Source organism: Pygocentrus nattereri, chromosome 11 (assembly GCF_015220715.1).
Source record: "Pygocentrus nattereri isolate fPygNat1 chromosome 11, fPygNat1.pri, whole genome shotgun sequence".
NCBI lineage: Eukaryota > Metazoa > Chordata > Actinopteri > Characiformes > Serrasalmidae > Pygocentrus > Pygocentrus nattereri.
Genome location: NC_051221.1, coordinates 37208102 through 37227217, shown reverse-complemented (window position 1 = coordinate 37227217; position 19116 = coordinate 37208102). Strand labels below are relative to the sequence as shown.

Sequence of the window (19116 nt, the reverse complement as noted above, 5' to 3'; positions counted from 1 at the left end):
TGTTTTACTGACTCTTAGAAACTGCAAGTCTGGCCTGTCCATGAACTGGCCAAAGTGTGGATAATAATCCACATTTAATCATAACAGATGATGACCATCTCATTGTAAACGGACACTGGAATTTAAAGGAAGTGCTTATCAAGCATAAGTATCTCTCAGCTTCCTTTTACAGTTCATGGCTTACTAGCCCTGATGAATTACACAGTTGAAGTCCAAGTTATACCTTTGTGTTTTTTTGTCATTTTTGCATAATGAACATTATATGTCAAACTATAAAAGCTTTAAATAAATGTATGAACAAACAAGAATAAATAAATAACACCGGTTTTTGCTTTTGTGTCTTTTTTTAAGGCTAATCAATGCATAAAACAGATTTGCATAAATACATATTTAATTGATGTTTGAAAGTAGCTGTAACTGAACCCCATCACAACGGTCTCCATCTAAATACTACTCAGTGTTGTTCCTGAAGGAACGTAATTCCACTCCACTGTGTACTTGTACATAGATGGAATAACAAAAGCCCCTTGACTCTTGACCACAATCAGTGGTGTACAAATTTAACCTATTTAGTATGGCATGAGGTCCAGTCTTATCTGGAAAGGGCCACTGTTCTCATTGAAACAAGCAGCACACCTGATCCCACTTGTTTTATCAGTTGCTCCCAGTCTTCCAACAGTTGATCTACGTGCTCCTGGTTGGTTGGAATGAAGACCCACAGGCACTCCAGCCCTTTGCAGATAAGACTGGACACCCTGGTTTTAGAGAAAGACATTTTAACTTCCAGTCAACAGTACCAACAAGACACTGGACGACGTAGCTCAAAACCAGACCGTCTGGTCCAAAACAAGGCATGGCAACCATACAATTATTCAAAGTGTTAAGTTTCATGTTGAAACTCACAACATGTAGGGTACCTGCTGCTTTTGGTCATTCCCTGTGTCTCTACAGATGTAACAAATACAACCCCAATTCCAATGAAGTTGGGACGTTGTGTAAAACATGAATAAAACAGAATACGATGATTTGCAAATCCTTTTCAACCTATATTTCAATTGAATACAAAGACAAGATATTTAATATTCAAACAGATAAGCTTTGTTTTTTGCAAATATTCACTCATTTTGAATTTGATGCCTGCAACACGTTCCAAAGAAGTTGGGACAGGGGCGTGTTTACCACTGTGTTACATCACCTTTCCTTTTAACAACACTCAATAAGCGTTTGGGAACTGAGGACACTAATTGTTGAAGCTTTGTAGGTGGAATTCTTTCCCATTCTTGCTTGATGTACAGCTTCAGTTGCTCAACAGTCTGGGGTCTCCGTTGTCGTATTTTGTGCTTCATAATGCGCCACACATTTTCAATGGGAGACAGGTCTGGACTGCAGGCAGGCCAGTCTGGTACTCGCACTCTTTTACTACGAAGCCATGCTGTTGTAACACATGCAGAATGTGGCTTGGCATTGTCTTGCTGAAATAAGCAGGACGTCCCTAAAAAAGACGTTGCTTGGATGGCAGCATATGTTGGTCCAAAACCTGCATGTACCTTTCAGCATTAAAACCCAAAAAAACGTTTAAACTGTATATACACTGCTCAAAAAAATAAAGGGAACACTCAAATAACACATCCTAGATCTGAATGAATGAAATATTCTCATTGAATACTTTGTTCTGTACAAAGTTGAATGTGCTGACAACAAAATCACACAAAAATCATCAATGGAAATCAAATTTATTAACCAATGGAGGCCTGGATTTGGAGTCACACACAAAATTAAAGTGGAAAAACACACGACAGGCTGACCCAACTTTGATGTAATGTCCTTAAAACAAGTCAAAATGAGGCTCAGTGTTGTGTGTGGCCTCCACACGCCTGGGCATGCTCCTGATGAGGTGACGGATGGTCTCCTGAGGGATCTCCTCCCAGACCTGGGCTAAAGCATCCGCCAACTCCTGGACAGTCTGTGGTGCAACATGGCGTTGGTGGATAGTGCGAGACATGATGTCCCAGATGTGCTCAATCAGATTCAGGTCTGGGGAACGGGCGGGCCAGTCCATAGCTTCAATGCCTTCATCTTGCAGGAACACACTCCAGCCACATGAGGTCTAGCATTGTCCTGCATTAGGAGGAACCCAGGGCCAACCGCACCAGCATAGGGTCTCACAAGGGGTCTGAGGATCTCATCTCGGTACATAATGGCAGTCAGGCTACCTCTGGCGAGCACATGGAGGGCTGTGCGTCCCTCCAAAGAAATGCCACCCCACACCATTACTGACCCACTGCCAAACCGGTCATGCTGAAGGATGTTGCAGGCAGCAGATCGCTGTCACATCTGTCACATGTGCTCAGTGTGAACCTGCTTTCATGTGTGAAGAGCACAGGGCGCCAGTGACGAATTTGCCAATCCTGGTGTTCTCTGGCAAATGCCAAGCGTCCTGCATGGTGTTGGGCTGTGAGCACAACCCCCATCTGTGGACATCGGGCCCTCATACCATCCTCATGTAGTCGGTTTCTAACCGTTTGTGCAGACACATGCACATTTGTGGCCTGCTGGAGGTCATTCTGCAGGGCTCTGGCAGTGCTCCTCCTGTTCCTCCTTGCACAAAGGCAGAGGTAGCGGTCCTGCTGCTGGGTTGTTGCCCTCCTACGGCCTCCTCCACGTCTCCTGGTAGCTCCGCCAGCCTCTGGACACTACGCTGACAGACACAGCAAACCTTCTTGCCACAGCTCGCATTGATGTGCCATCCTGGATGAGCTGCACTACCTGAGCCACTTGTGTGGGTTGTAGAGTCCGTCTCATGCTACCACGAATGTGAAAGCACCACCAACATTCAAAAGTGACCAAAACATCAGCCAGAAAGCAGAAAGGTACTGAGAAGTGGTCTCTGGTCCCCACCTGCAGAACCACTCCTTTATTGAGTGTCTTGCTAATTGCCAATAATTTCCACCTGTTGTCTGTTCCATTTGCACAACAGCTGTGAAATTGATTGTCAATCAGTGTTGCTTCCTACGTTGACAGTTTGATTTCACAGAAGTTTGATTTACTTGGAGTTATATTGTGTTGTTTAAGTGTTCCCTTTATTTTTTTGAGCAGTGTATACACACACACACACACACACTACCATTAGGCACCATTATCAGTAAGCAAAGTATAAATTTCCACTGCTAGTCCACTCAGTTATATATCAAGCAAACCGGATGATAAAATTAAACTTAGCAAGATTGAGGACTGTGTAAAAGACATAAAAGCCTGGATGTCAAGTAACTTTCTGTAACAGTCCTCCTTTATGGTCCAAAAGCAGCTAGAAACAAACTGTCTAACTTTACACTTAAACTTAACAATTTCCCAGTTGCATCAAGCTCATCTGTTAAAAATCTTGGTGCTGTGATAGACACTGATCGGTTCTTCAACGCACATATAACTAATATTACTAGAACAGCTTTCCTGCATCTTCACAATATTGCTAAATTAAGAAATGCATGATCTCTACAGGACGCAGAAAAGCTAGTTCATGTTTTTAATACGTCAAGGCTAGATTACTGTAATGCCCTGCTGTCTGGATGTCCCAGCAAAAGTCTTAACAAGCTTCAGTTAGTCCAGAACGCTGCAGCCAGAGTCCTCACATGAACCAGAAAGTTTGACCAGGTCAGCCCAGTTTTATCAACCCTGCACTGGTTACCAATTAAATTTCGCATTGATTATAAAATTCTAATACTGACTTGTAAAGCTCTAAACAGACCTGAGTGAACTTCTCTCCTACTGTGAACCATCACACCTACTTAGACCACAAGGTGCTGGCTTACTACTAGTACCTAGAATTAATAAAGCTACATCAGGGGGGAGAGCTCTCTCATACAAAGCCCCCCAGCTTTGGAATAATCTTCCTGTTAATGTTCAGCCTCAGTTTTTAAGTCTAGGCTAAAAACTTACTTGTATAGTGGAGCCTTCGGTGATTAGTCTTCCTTGTCAGGTCTAGACCTGCTGGAGTCTCTGCTGCTGTGTTATACTGTGATCTGTGTTCAGCCACTCTTTACAGAACTGACTGCGTTTCTCTTTCCTTTCTTTGCCGAGCTGAATAGCTGCCCATCCTGTGCGTCTGATGCTGTTGCCTCTTCTGCCTTGATCAGGTGCCACTGCTCACCAGCGTTCTGAACCGGCTTGACCACCACTGAGCTTCTTGCTTCACAAAGCTGTGCAATCCTCACCCTCAGATCTTCTCCTTTCTCACTTTGTACTATAATACTTTATACTAATAATGTTTGCTGTCCAGTGTCGCCCGTAGAAAGATGGGTTCCCCTTCCGAGTCTTGGTTCCTCTCAAGGTTTCTTCCTCTTTAGGGAGATTTTCCTTGCCACTGTCGCCGCTGTCTTGCTCATGGGGGCTTGGACCCGGATTTTCTTTTCTTTCTGTAATACTGATTGTTCTGTAAAGCTGCTTTGTGACATGTTATAAAAAGCGCTATATAAATACATTTTGCTTGCTTGCTAATGGTGCCTTCACAGATGTGCAAGTTACCCACGCTATGGGCTCTAACGCACCCCCACACCATCTCCCCAGAGATGCTGGCTTTTGAACTTTGCGCTGATAATCCTTCTCCTCTTTGGCCCGGAGGACATGACGTCCATGATTACCAAAAACAATTTGAAGGACACTTTTCCACTTTGCATCAGTCCATCTCAGATGAGCTCAGGCCCAGAGAAGCCGGCGGCGTTTCTGGGTGTTGTTGATATATGGCTTTCGCTTTGCATGGCAGAGTTTTAACTTGCACTTGTAGATGGAGCAACGAACTGTGTTCACTGACAGTGGTTTTCTGAAGCGTTCCTGAGCCCATGTGGGAATATCCGTTACAGAATGATGTGGGTTTTTAATGCAGTGCCGCCTGAGGGATCAAAGGTCAAGGGCATTCAGTGTTGGTTTTCTGCCTTGCCGCTTACTTGCAGAGATTTCTCCAGATTCTCTGAATCTTTTGATATTATGGACTGTAGATGATGAAATCCCTAAATTCCTTGCAATTGCACGTTGAGAAACGTCCTTAAACTGTTGGACTATTTGCTCACGCAGTTGTTCAGAGTGGTGAACCTCACCCCATCCTTGCTTGTGAACGACTGAGCCTTTCAGGGATGCTCCCTTTATACCCAATCATGACACTCACCTGTTTCCAATTAACCTGTGGAATGTTCCAACCAGGTGTTTTTTGAGCATTCCTCAAATTTGCTGCCCTGTCCCAACTTCTTTGTAACGTTTTGCAAGCATAAAATTTAAAATTTTCACTTTTTTTAAAAAGTGAATATTTGCAAAAAAAAAAAGTTTATCCGTTTGAACATTAAATATCTTGTCTGTAGTGTATTCAATTGAATACAGGCTGAAAAGGATTTGCAAGTCATTGTATTGTTTTTAGTTGCGTTTTACACAATGTCCCAACTTCACTGGAATTGGGGTTGTACATCTGGAGCTGTAAAAGCAGCCAAAGAATTCAGAAAGAGCCTGTGAAGCATTGGATCTGTTAACACTGGCTAAAGAAAGGTCAGTACAAAGTGTCTCTGAACCAAACCAATTTCAGCATGCTCTCTTTAACTGGCCTCTGATTTAGCCCACAGTAGCTGTAAAGACTAAGGAAAGCACAGCGAACATGACCTTTGTTTCTCAGTAGGGATGTGTGGCTGCGAGAGGCTGACATCTGAACGAGGCATTACTGAGAGGTCACCAGGAGGAGAAACACAGCTTTGGTTCTATTAAAGTTATTCAGATTATGGATGTAGTGGAACCCTTTTGTGGCCAAAATGACAAAAGTAAGATCAGTATCGGTTGATTGGAACAGATTAGACGGGGGGGGGGGGGCTGGAGATCCTATCGTTACAGCTCAAATTTCTTTCACTTCATAAACATCAAATGCTAGAATCATAAAAACACATTGCACTTCACTTGGCCTGAGAATTTAAGATTTGCTTGCTCTTGGCTCCCAACAGGACTCACTGGCTCAACTTGTCATGTGTTGGTATCCTTTTGGCCTGTGCTGCATTACAGTATTAACAGTATCTTCACTAATGAAAAGCTTTGCCAACAACTTGTCACTAAAAGCACAGAACAAAAACTGGATGCTGGGTGTTTCCCTTCAGCTGCTCAATCTGTCAGATTTCCTGTGGCCACCTACAACAAAGCATGTTCTTGTAGTGAAGCCCTAAATTTGTAATTGGGAGCTGAATATGAAACAGGGTCTGTTATGTGTTGGGAGTGCAGCTCACCACTAAAGAAGGATAGAACAGAGATGATGAAGGCTTGGGAACAGGTGTGGCCATATGGCTAGAGGAGCGTTTTTCCTTTGATGATCCAGTTCAGAAGCACAAAAGGTGCTGTGAAATCAGCCTCGTGTGCGGTGTTTGCCTGCTGTCGCAAAGACAAAGAACACTGCTTGAATCTCTAAAGCACACTGCAGCATCTGTTTTGCTTTTCAAGTCAATAAGCATCAAGTATCTGAAGGATTTCTGCACTTTTCTAAAGTTCACAGAAGCAGAGCAATGGTGTTAAACATGATTCTTAAAGGGTGACTTTCTCCTGTGCTGCATTGGTTGCTTTGCACTGCTGTACTGGATGAGTTCTCTGATAAACCACAGCCTGGAAGCCACTGGTCTAGAATAAGATGCAGACTAACCACACCATACAGAAGGCTCACTAGGATTCCCAGACACAGGAACTACAGAGGAAATATGTAGTGGCAACTTCATGCATATTAGATGGCGTAGATGGACCATAACATGGCAGAAAAGCACTACACTGACAGTTACACTATGATGAAGGGGGTGGGGGGACTCATGTGGCTCTCCACGTTTGTGTGCCTGTGGCAAATCCATGCTAACTAATAAGCAACCCAAAGCTGAGAGCAGTACTTGTAAGAGCTAAGTGCTTGATAATGCTGCCCCCTAGTGGTATCACTCAAATACAACATACCATGCAATGGTTTGCTGAATTAAAGGAAGGTGGTATAACTAAACTGCAAAAACCAAGCTCTGATGCTTGTTGATAAAGGCAAAAATAAAAAGATAAACCCACAGTCAGCAGGGGAACTGGTAAGGTGTTGCAGGCTTAAGTTGGCATTAGTTCTTTTACCATACCATTTTATCTTTCATCCTAAACCTGGTTTGGCTAACTACAATTAACACTGGGACATAAGCAAAAGGTTTAGAAGTCATATGTAATACTTGAGCACTATCTGCAAGTGTTCACTGCCTAGACAGCTTTTTAAATTCCAATTGTCTCAAAGGGCTAAACCCTCAAACAATAATCTTTTGGTATTCAAAACCGTGAGCCTGCACACCAAGTAGTTTTTAAAAATTACAATCACTTCAGGCAATAAATGTGTAACCACTGACAAAGCTTTGAGATTTTGTCTTTAAACACTTCAGATGTCCAATTCCTTTGACCATCTATGACTTAAGCTGCTCCAATATAGCACATTTCAGATAAGGCCACTCAGAATGACTGGTCACCAACCCTCCTCCTGGAAGTCTACTTTCCCCCGCACTTTAATTCCAACCTGTGGCCAATCAAGGGCTTATAGAAGTTCTTTAGAAGCTAGAGCAGGTGTGGACTGAGGCTTGAACTAGACAAAGGAAGATGTCCAGCAACAGGGTTGGTGGCCAGATGATACCCTGCATACCCACAGGTTTCTAAAGTGTGTGGAATTCTCATAAAGGGAGAAAGTCACCAAGAGATGATGGCAAGAACACTACCAGATCACCACACTGGGAAACTGCACAACATCTTTTATTCAGGCACAAGGAGGGACCATTTGGTTTGTTAACCTTCTTAGCAATCAGTGTTCAAGTCTCTCTCAAAACACAGTCACAAGTGTCCCCTTTTAAAGTGCTCGACATGTCAAGTATTATCAGATAAATCTACATTCGTGTAAGCAATTCAAGTGCTCAGTAATCAGAAAGAAAAGGCACCAGTCGCAGACATGGCTTCACATGTATGGCTCAGAAACATCCCCCATCTAAAATGAACAAAGGAGTTCATGGCGTCAGCGGAGTTAGGAAACGTTCAGCACCAAAACAAACTCAGTCGCATCTGAATGAAAGAAGTCTTGGAGGAATGAGTGAATACAAGGTGCTGCCACATCCAGTTAATACTTTGTGCAATAAGTATGTAGCATGAAACCTTTTAGCAACCATAAAAATAGAATATCACCATGTAAACAATGCCCAAGAGCAAACACGCACACACTTCAGGTGTCTAAACATTAGGGCCAAGACTGACTAGCTAATAGACAGGAACTCTTAGCATGCAACTGCATTAATACGGACTTAAAGTGCAACAAGCGCAATGTAACTAGCGAGCCAAACGGATCCAAACTGGCCTCCCCACTGTATGTGCCTATATAGCAGATATTAGATGAGGACACTCAGTCCTGGTAAAGCAGAAAGCCTGAGAAGGTACTGTACTTCCAGCTGCTGCCATAAATGGCACCACGGTGCAGACGCAGCCACACCTGGTCACCATGGTACAGCTGAAGCACGGCGTGGTTGCTTGCCGTCTCGTGGTCTGGTGCTCCATCATTGGCATAGGCTGACACCATCACCTCCTCGTTACGCATGAGGTTGATGTAGAGTGGCACATTGACTGCCAGCTTGAGGATGTGGAAGATGAAGACGTAGGTGCCGGCAGCTGGGCAAGAAAACCGTCCAGAGGACACATCAAAGACATCTCCCAGGTTGCTGTGCAGCAGATCAAAGGCGATTGGCTGATCCAGAGTGCCAGGGGCAAAGTTGGCGGTGCGTGCGGCTGAGAAGGCCACACGGAGCTGCTGGGATACCGGGTACACGTGCACAGGCAGCAGAGTATGTGCACCCTGACCAGCGACTGGCATCTCCATGGGGGAGATGGAGAGGGAGTCGCCATGACCCGAGTCCAGCAGGTATGCCCCATCCCGGTCTGGACTGCTGACCTGAGAGGAGTCACTCCAACCAGCTGTTAAAACAGAAGGGAAGTAAAATTTACACACAAGAAAAATAAATAAATAAATAAAATTAAATCTAGCTCTGCAATGATTATCCAAGTCATGCCAGCTATGGAGAGGGGGGAAAAAAAAAAAAACCAAACACCCCTACTTACAATACTCAATATCTGGACATCAGTTCTTAACTTTCCTTGAAAAATAATTGACAAACTGATTCTTCTGCCTCAAAGTGAGAGTCAAAACACTACAGCCCTATTTCCAAAAAAGTTGGGACAGGCATGTTTACCACTTATCACCTCTAACCACTATGCATTTGGGAACTGAGGAGAAACAAAGGGAAACATTTCCCATTGTTGGATTTCAGCTGCTTAATAGTTTGGGGTTTGTCATATTTCTCATCTCAATGCGCCAAAAGGTTTTCATTTGTGGCTGGTTTTGCCTGCAGGCAAGCCCGTTTAGCACTCAGACTCCTAATACAGAGCCATACTGTTGTGATGGATAAAGTATGTGGTTTAGTATAGTCTTGCTGGCCTTTCTTGATCATATCTATTCATATACAGTTTCTTCTCTCATTCTCAGAGATGCTCTTTACATCCAATCATGTTACTAACCTGTTGCCAATCAACCACCAGGTGTTTTTAATAGCATTACACAGCTTTGCCAGCCTTTTGTTGCCCCAGTCCCAACTTTTTTGGAATATATTGGCATCAAATAAAAAAAATAAATAAATAAAATCAGTTTGATTTGTCTTTGCATTTTGTTTTTATTTACATTTTGCACACAATGATGTGCAAATCATTTAAACCCTATTTAATTGAAAATTGTACAATGTCCCAACTGTTTTGGAAAGGGGGTTATATAGTGTTCAAATGATGCATTGAAAACACTGGGTGCAGTAGCTTCTATTGCTTGGCTATATTAAGGTTGTTTTTCTTTGACAGCAATGATAAGTAGCTTCTTCAATGTGCTTGTAAACAAGCACAGAAATGCACAAAACCAAGTGTGAGCATTGGGACAGAGGGTTGATTGTGGCAGCAAAGGCAACAGATGGATAGTTTATCAGTTTATGGATTTTTAGTTTATGGATAGTTTATTAAGTCAACAGGTTAACCAGTTATGGAAGTGAATTTGCAGTGTAATTTGATATGGGGTTAAAAAAAAAAAAAAAAAAAAGCAAGGGGGACAAGACACAGTTGTCCAATTCTAGAAACTCAAATAGATGAGAGATTAGTAAAATTAGACACCTACCAGCAGAACTGTTTCTCTGAGCTGCTGTCCCACCAGCTCGTTTGTGGTTCAACTGATACCCATTTTCCTAAAGAAAAAAAGGGGAAAAAAAGTCAGTCAACAAAGACACTTCTACACGAGCATGAGGGAACAGAGAGATCAGTTTATTACCCGCGAGCTGTACAGCCCTGATCCAGGCTCCCGGTGGGTCTGCGCAACAAAGCCTCCACCAGGGGTGCGCACGTTAACCCGATGAACCTCATAACCACCTGCCAATTAAGTATCAGGTGGGAAGGAGAAGCGAGAAGTGTATAGTTACTATAAACCCCTAAGGAGTTGCATAAATTCATTAGGAATGAGTATATCAACCTGCATTAAAGTGTGTATACTAACCCAGCAGCACCATACACACCACAACAAAGCAAACCCTTAAACTAATTCACTAATGGAACACATGAAACAGGAAAAAGAACAAACCAGGGAGCATGTACCAAAGGAAACGTTGGCAGAGACAGAGAGAAAGTGAGAGGAGGGAAGGTACCTCTGGAGGCCCCTGGTGAGCGGTAGGTGTGTGGAAGTCCCCTGCCACCACGTGTCGTACCTCTGAATGAGCTGCGGGGGTAATAGTGCTGACCAAGGCTGGACTGAGACTGAGGGGCAGAGGAAGGACCAGGAGATGAATAAGCTTGACTGGTAGCACTGATCTCACTCTCTGACAGGTATGCACTCTCTGCAAAGAAAAAGAAAAAAAAAAAAAAAAAAAAAAAAAAAAAAAAAAGTCCTTGCATTAACATTTTAACATTTATATACACCTGCAGGATCATACAGAAGTTAGGAATGTTTTTCCTTTTCCTATGGAATGTATAAGGGCTGTTCAGCCAGCAGCTACGTTCAAGAAATCAGTTATGCTATAAAAAAACCCTTAACCTATAAGAGAAGTGTTGTCTGTCCTGAACAAAGCCAAGCTTGCCCTTAACACTGTTCAACAGCACCGATTCTAGATGTTTTCCATATTTTTGGGGTGATATATATATATTTATTTTTTTTTTTTTTTTTTTTTTTTTTTTCTCCTGCTTCCCACAGCACCAGTCAAGTGTGCTCACTGCCCCCTAGTGTGAGTCTTTACTATGCATGTGGTATTTCACTGCACAGATGGGTTAGATTGGAGAGGTGAAGTTTCCCTACTGTGGGACTAAAGGGTCCTAATCTGAAAAGTAAAAACATGGACCAAGCCCCACTGAAGATTCTCTGCAGTTCAGTTGAAATCAATGCAAACCAGACCAAAGACATCCAAATGGACCACACAAAAATAAACCAGTTTCTTCTCTACATACCCTTCACTGCTATAAAGTTTAGTCAAGATCTGCCCAATAAGTTGCTTACATACTTTGACCTAATACATCTGTATGAATTCTTAGCAAACCAAAAAAACAAACAATGCATCATTTTCTGCTTTGGTCTAGACCAAAGAGAATGGAAACAAGTGTAAAAAGCATCAGATAGGCATTTTCTCTCAAATGTGTGGGTTACCAATCTGCAGGTCATCTTGAGGCAGGCTGAATTCAGGTGGTGTCTGTGTGCTGGCAGTAGAGTAGCTCAGGGTGCCAGGTGTACTGTAGCTCAGACACATTGAGCCTGAAAAGCCACTTTCAGACTTCAGCTCAGAGCTCACAGTCATGGGAACCTCCCCACTGAACACCTGGCCCAGAGAGAAGAGGTCTTTAGCACAGCGCACCTTTGTCCTAGCTTTAATTGTTCAAAGATATTTATGCTCGTGTGCACTCACAGAATGCATGCTGTTGAAGGGAGAAGCACTGGTTAAGGTGAGTGATCTTCTGCTGGGTGGGGTGGAGATGGTCTGTGCTGAGACAGGTGTTGGCATTTCTCCATTACAAAGCTTTCCTGTCTGTCATACACACCATGTTAAGAATACAGGATGTGCATCCACTGAAGACGCAGAGCAAGCTAGATCATGTCATCCTTTCTTTGAAAAGAAAGTGGATATAGAGGTAGGTGGCTGATGCGTATAAATACAGACCTGTTTAGAGTTCTTCTCTTCAAGAGGTAGAGTGATGCATGACCCTCTGCTGTACAGGGGTGGGAAGGTGAAGCCCTTATCTTGCTTTGCCTACAACCAAAAAACACCCCACACACCTATTTATACATACTACAAAGTCATTTTAAGGCATGAATATTTTCCACTCAATTTCCTAATAAAAATATTCATATTAATCTTGGCACCTTGACCATTTGACCTACAGAAGAACATTTGAGCTCCGAGTTACAGAAGTTGCTGTACAAATTTGGCATCATTTTGCTGTTCAAGCTCTCTAGAAGGCTGGATTGAGGGCCTTACATGTGTGGAATCCCCAGACTGTAGCTCCAAGTCTGAGCTGTCTAGAGTCTGATCACCATTGGGCAGCAGGCCTTTGCCTTCTCCAGAGACCACACGGGCATGCAGAGGAGTGGACTGGCATGGGAAGAAACAGAAGATGAGCAACTCCTGTATAAGCAAGATTTACATGCAAGCGCTTGCACAAAGCATGATTTTGGCAGGTTTGAAGGATGACTGGCTTACATGCTGAGTCTGTGGCAGAATTTCAGCTGGGGTCTTCTGCTCTCTCTGCGCTGTGGAAAAGGGAGAACATCTTCAGATTTTATACCAAGCACATTTGGATTCATCTGAATATCCTAATGCTCTTCACCAATATTGAAAGCAGCAATGATTAAATAAGTTCTCTAAAATGCAGAGAATGAGACACCATCTCCTCATCCTCAGCTGAGGTCTCCTCACTTGAAAGGCTGTGAATAAATCAGGAACTATGCACTAATAAATTGATAGGGGTGTAAAATTTTAAACCATCTGAAGAACCTTACCAAGAGTACTAGGGCCAGGGGACAGGCAGAGCCTTCTGGACTGGCTATCAGTGGGGGAGGGCTCTCCATCCAGCAAAGAGTCCTGACACAGGAAGAATTTTGATGCATGACAGATCTTAAAACAGGAGCTGAAGCCTGCATTCAATGAAAGGAGAGCGGCCCAGCCAAGCCTAGCCCAGCAAGAAGACCTGTACCTGTATGAAGCTGAAGGACCCTGTGATCTGATCCATCAGGTGGTCCAGCTGCTGTCTGCGCAGTGTAGGGTCTTTGGCCAGGGAGGACAGAGAGTTGAACACCTCCACAGGGACAACCATTTCACAGTCCTAGTTGGATAGGACAGCTTGTGGGCTACAAGTAAACATGGCTAAAAAAAGTATACCATAAGAACAGATCGACTTACACACTTGGAGCTCTGGCTTACTTTATTTTTCCGCTGCCGTTTCTGGGTAACAAAACAGGAAGTAATGATAGTGAGGAGTTCAGCTTGGACAACATTGTTCAAGAGCCATAAATGACAGAGCTGGATGATCTTAAGACATTCACCAAGTCAAGTATTCTTAAATTTGTTCTTGAGAAAGGTCCCAGGAAAAAGCCTACATCAGATTCATCATGACCTGCTCTTAAACGGCAGGATTGTTCACACCTTTGTGCTCAGATGTGCAGATTCTGTTCTTAACCAAGAACAAATCGTAAAAAAAAACAAAGGCAATGCAATTCTCGTAAAAAGAATTTCACTGGCCATTATTGGGTACATCTACCAGTTCTACAATTAGTCCACCCTTTGTTTTTTCATCAATGGTCATGACCCATGCAGTGATGCCAACATTGATAACCAAGGTAAAGTTGAGCTAGCAAAGCATGCAGAGAAACAGACTGACTAATCTGTAATTATACAACTACAAATTGCATCTATATGGCAAGAGGATGTGAAAATGGACAAGTGTAGATACAAGTTACAGTGAGCAGCGAGTATCTAAATGATCAGATCAGTTTTTCACCTGTTTGGGCTCAACAGCAGACCTCTTCACAGTGATGGGGGTTTTGGCTAGGAATCCTGCAGCCCCCTTCCAAGGTTTCTGTGACACTGACTGGGAGGACATGGCTGCATCAGAAAACTCCATATCCCAAGAATCTGGTGGCTCCTGTTCTTTCAGAGCCAAAAGGTCTGCCTTCCAATTTGGTGTCATGTCCTCTTTTTTCTCCTGACTATGCCCAGGGAGGTCTGTCTCAGGCAGGCAGCGTCTGTTTAGAAACTGGCATCATTCAAAAGTTACTGACCCATATTGTTTTGAAGAACACATGGTTCATGTGTTGGGCTAAAAACTGAACAGTCTTCATCTAAAACCACTCTTCCAGCAGCACCTCTTTTTTTTTTTAAACAGTTCTCTAATAATACTGTCAGCATGCTGAGCATTAGGTTATCCATACAAAACACGTCAATGTGGTGGAAAATAACAGTAGCTGCATTCAACTGTTCCTACCTTTCTTGAAGGCACTGCATTCGAACTCAAGTTGACCAGTGCTGCAAAAAAGAAAAATATGACAAGTCAACTTTTGTACAGCATTGTTTCCTGCTTCATTTTAAGGTCTGAAATCCTCACCAGAAAGGCTGCAGGGTCTGGCAGAAGCATCAGGCTTTTGGTTGTCAGCACCCCCTTTTGTCTCTTTTTCAGGAGTTGGGATTTGATCAAAGAAGCCACAGTTCACCAGCCTCAGCAGCTTCTCCTTCAAACGCTTATCTTAGGAAGAAAAATATTTTGTTCCTTGTAAAATAAACTAAGCATCACTAGCATGAAAGGGAAGCAAAAGGCATCAAGACTGAAACAGCATCCAGAGAAGTATTTGACTAAATTAACTGATTGAGCAAACAATGACAAAAAGTCCAGTGGAAACTCACATGTTGAGCCAGCAACTGGTTTGTCTTTCCCTTCCAGCAGGTCCAAGTAAACAAAAGAGGCCTGTTTCATCTGATCCTCTAAACTAGGGGACAAAGACAGCCAGCTCTAGAATCAGCCATGTCATCAGAATTCAATCAAAAGCTGCAGATGCAGTGAAGAGATGTGTGGTGAAACCCACAAATGGCCAAGGCCAATCAGATGCAACTTAAAGCCCAAAGAGATAAATAAAATAAATCCACTATTAAAAGGTTTTTAGGAAACATCCCATCCAATGTTCTCACATACATGCATCTGGTCACAGCTTGAATGTTAAACACATTCTCTATAACAGTAGGACACCAAAGGTCCCTCCCACAAACCTCATGCTCTCATCCCTCTTGCACCCTAGCAATGAAGCCAGGTCCAGCAGGCTCTCTACTTCCTGTGTGGACAGGAAATTAGCATGTTGACTTGCATTGCAGAAGCTCCTCCGGACATCATCCCTCTGGAGACTGCGGAGGACGTACTGGACCTGCAGCATCACACTCAATCGTCTCTGCTCCTCCTCCACCCTCAGAGTCTGCTCACGATGCACAGCCTTCTTTTGAGCCTTCAACAGCTAACATGCGATAATTGACCCACGTTAAAGAAATTAAGGTGGTAATGTAAACAAATCGTAACTGCCTCACCAAAACCACCACCACCCCACAACAAAACATTGCTTCACGGTCGTTATGAAGCGTTATTGGCCTAAAACGTTGACATTTTAAAGCATAATAGTGCCTAAAGAGAACATCTACCACCACTTTACCATCAACATTAAATAAACCTCCAACACAAATGTGTTCACTGGTTGTTTTAGATAGCAAATAAAGTGGGTGCATTTTCATTGCAGACATCACCCCTGGTTCACCATCACCACAACTGTAAAAAAAACTACAGCAAGTTTCTCCCTCACATCAACACACTCAATGACTTGCATTTCAAACATGCATGAAGTGTTAAAAGTGGTGGAACTTCCATTCAAATCCTCTAACGTGTCCATGATGGAGGCGCAAGGGTTTTTTTTTTTTAACCCCACAGCAAGTTAAAGATCAATTCTTACATCTTGAGTGAGAGCACCCAGGGTCTTCTGCAGTTCTTTGGCAAATTTTAGGTTGTGGACCACTTCATCATACCTTGCCACTGCTTCCTGAAACAGCAAGCATCTACATTATGGCCATGAAAGCGAAATTTTAAACAGGTCACAAGTGCAACAGCTTAAAACACAGAAAATTACCATTTGGTCTTTATTCAGTGAGGCCCCTTTCTTTAGCCGTAGTCTGTAGCCCTCCAGTCTCAGCTGCAAATTACACATGTAAGCATTATGATTTCTCCTCACATGAGCATAAACACATTAATGTGGGTCAAGTGTGTGAGATTGTGAGGTTACACAAACCAAAACCTATAACACCACCTTCTTTTTCTCAATGTTGCGAATCTTATGCCGGAGACAGATGAGGCCATCCTCGATGTAGGTGTCGTAGTCGTGGTAGATGGAGGCGGAGGGGTTGAGGGCAAGCTGCAGGGCGGTGAAGGCTTGAGGCGAGTCAGACTTTGGGCTGCCATCCTGCCTGAAATCCCCATCCTCAACCAGCTCTGGTGACGCCAGAGCATCCAAGGCCTGAGACACGGGGAGGTGAACCATAGTCTGGGTTTTTCTAGAGCAGAAGAAGGAAGAGGAGGCAGGACCATGAAGAATTGATGGAACACACCCTCCACTTGGTGTCTGCAAGAATATAGGAACTGGCACATGCAGAGGTTAAAGTTACCCAGACTGAAAGCATCAGAGATACTATAAAAGAGTCTTCACTTTGAGCACTTATCAAGCAGCACAACCTTCATTTACAAGTCTACCTCATGCCATCAGACAGGAACAGGCACAGGAACAGGCTGGAGCTACCCAGCAGAGCTAAATGTGCCAGCTTTGACCAAATATTGACATTTGAACCACACAGTTCAAGCTAGAAGCCTGGACTTCAGCCACCCCTCACAGTGACCGTGCATTTAATGGCAAATGCAAGAAAGGCATTTTCACTGAGGGGAGGAGGAAAAGGGGGGGGGATCCAAACTAAATCGAATAAATAGAAACATGACGACGTTAAGCACATTTACTTGGCTCACTGTTGCTCATTTCTTACAATTTGTAACTTACACGTTGGGAAAATTACCCCTGACAAGACAGCATATGCGCCAACTTGCGCCGGCTCTGACTAAGCAAATCCAAAGCGCCACGCTCCCCTACTGTTTTCCAGAATCATCCTCCCCAAAGGGAAGCCGAAACATACCGCCCGGAGTCACACCTGAACCCCACATGCTCATCACTCAGCTGGAAGGAAGGCTTACGAGCCCAGAGCGCGGACCGAAGACGCTACCCCTGCACGCGGGAGGAGACCAACACGGTCACTGACCTCATGCGCTCCTTTGGGTGTGAATGTGGCGATTCCAGCCGCGCTGACTGAAGAGAACTCACTCGCAGCGACGGGAAGACCGAGCCCGAGCCCGCGCGCACACTCACACACGGCAGCTGTTCGGGAGAGGCCAAACGCGAGGCGCCTCTCACCTTTTTATGCGCTTCATCAGGGCCAAGCAGGCAGCTGGCCCACCAATCATGATGTCATCACGCAAGGGGGGGCGCGCGTTCACAAGCAGAGAGAGAGAGAGAGAGAGAGAGAGAGAGAGAGAGAGAGAGAGCACAGACAGAGAGAGAGAGAAATAGAGCGAGAGAGAGAGCAACAGAGAGAGAGAGAAAGAGCAACAGAGAGAGACAGAGAGCAACAGAGAGAGAGAGAGCAACAGAGACATAGAGCGAGAGAGAGAGCAACAGACAGAGAGAGAGAGAGAGCACAACAGACAGAGAGAGAGAGAAATAGAGCGAGAGAGAGAGCAACAGAGAGAGAGAGCAACAGAGAGAGAGAGAGCACAACAGACAGAGAGAGAGAGAAATAGAGCGAGAGAGAGAGCAACAGAGAGAGAGAGAGAGAGCAACAGAGAGAGAGCGAGAGAGAGAGAGCAACAGACAGAGAGAGAGAGCAACAGAGAGAGAGAGATAGCGCGAGAGAGAGAGAGAGCAACAGACAGAGAGAGAGAGAAATAGAGCGAGAGAGAGAGCAACAGAGAGAGAGAGAGAGCAACAGAGAGAGAGCGAGAGAGAGAGAGAGCAACAAACAGAGAGAGAGAGCAACAGAGAGAGAGAGATAGCGCGAGAGAGAGAGAGAGCAACAGACAGAGAGAGAGAGAAATAGAGCGAGAGAGAGAGCAACAGAGAGAGAGAGAGAGCAACAGAGAGAGAGAGCAACAGACAGAGAGATAGAGCGAGAGAGAGAGCAACAGAGAGAGAAAGATAGAGGGAGCAACAGAGAGAGAGAGAGCAACAGAGAGAGAGAGAGGGAGCAACAGACAGAGAGAGAGAGAAGGAGAGAGAGAGAGAGCAACAGAGAGAGAGAGAGAGCAACAGACAGAGAGAGAGAGAAGGAGAGAGAGAGAGCAACAGAGAGCGAGCGAGAGAGAGAGAGAGAGCAACAGACAGAGAGAGAGAAAGAGAGAGAGAGAGCAACAGAGAGAGAGCGCGAGAGAGAGAGAGAGCAACAGACAGAGAGAGAGAAAGAGAGAGAGAGAGCAACAGAGAGAGAGCGCGAGAGAGAGAGAGAGCAACAGACAGAGAGAGAGAGCAACAGAGAGAGAGAGAGAGAGAGAGAGCGAGCGAGAGAGAGAGAGAGAGAGAGCAACAGACAGAGAGATAGAGTGAGAGAGAGAGAGAGCAACAGACAGACAGAGAGAGAGAGGGAACAACAGAGAGAGAGAGTTTCTGCCAAGAAAAAAAAAACATACAGCATGTCATAATAATGACTTAGTGTCTCATTATAAAGAAATGTTCTCATAATTATGAGATGCTAATGAGAAAGTAAGTCAGTTATGAGATGTTATGCCATAATTATGAGACAATCATAACTATAATAAAGTCACAATTATGAGGTACTAAGTTTTTTATTATAGAACACAATCATACTCATGAGAAAGTAAGTCATAATTATGAGATACTACACTTCTTCTAAACCACTTCTCCTTCTGGGTCGCGGGGGGTGCTGGAGCCTATCCCTGTGGTCATCGGTCTTAAGGCAGGATAGACCTTGGACACTA

General features: G+C 44.0%; 1 protein-coding gene across 2 annotated transcripts; it reads right to left on the bottom strand.

The window, feature by feature from the left end:
- Positions 1 to 7746: 7746 nt before the first annotated feature.
- On the bottom strand, positions 7747 to 17545 carry caprin2 (caprin family member 2). Of its 2 annotated transcripts, none has more exons than XM_017716370.2 (21): positions 17388 to 17545; positions 16394 to 16637; positions 16217 to 16279; positions 16043 to 16129; positions 15318 to 15556; positions 14958 to 15040; positions 14662 to 14799; positions 14542 to 14582; positions 14059 to 14313; positions 13461 to 13502; positions 13255 to 13383; positions 13061 to 13142; positions 12762 to 12811; positions 12540 to 12653; positions 12222 to 12311; positions 11970 to 12089; positions 11714 to 11882; positions 10785 to 10913; positions 10355 to 10452; positions 10205 to 10271; positions 7747 to 8967 (listed from the first exon to the last, which is right to left on the bottom strand). In XM_017716370.2, the coding sequence occupies exons 1-21, from the start codon at positions 17390 to 17392 to the stop codon at positions 8402 to 8404; spliced, it is 2811 nt and encodes a 936-aa protein (XP_017571859.1). In that variant the 5' UTR covers positions 17393 to 17545; the 3' UTR covers positions 7747 to 8401. The 2 variants fall into 2 exon arrangements, with proteins under 2 accessions (XP_017571859.1, XP_017571856.1); XM_017716367.2 differs by having other exon boundaries at positions 10725 to 10913; positions 13482 to 13502.
- Positions 17546 to 19116: the final 1571 nt, after the last annotated feature.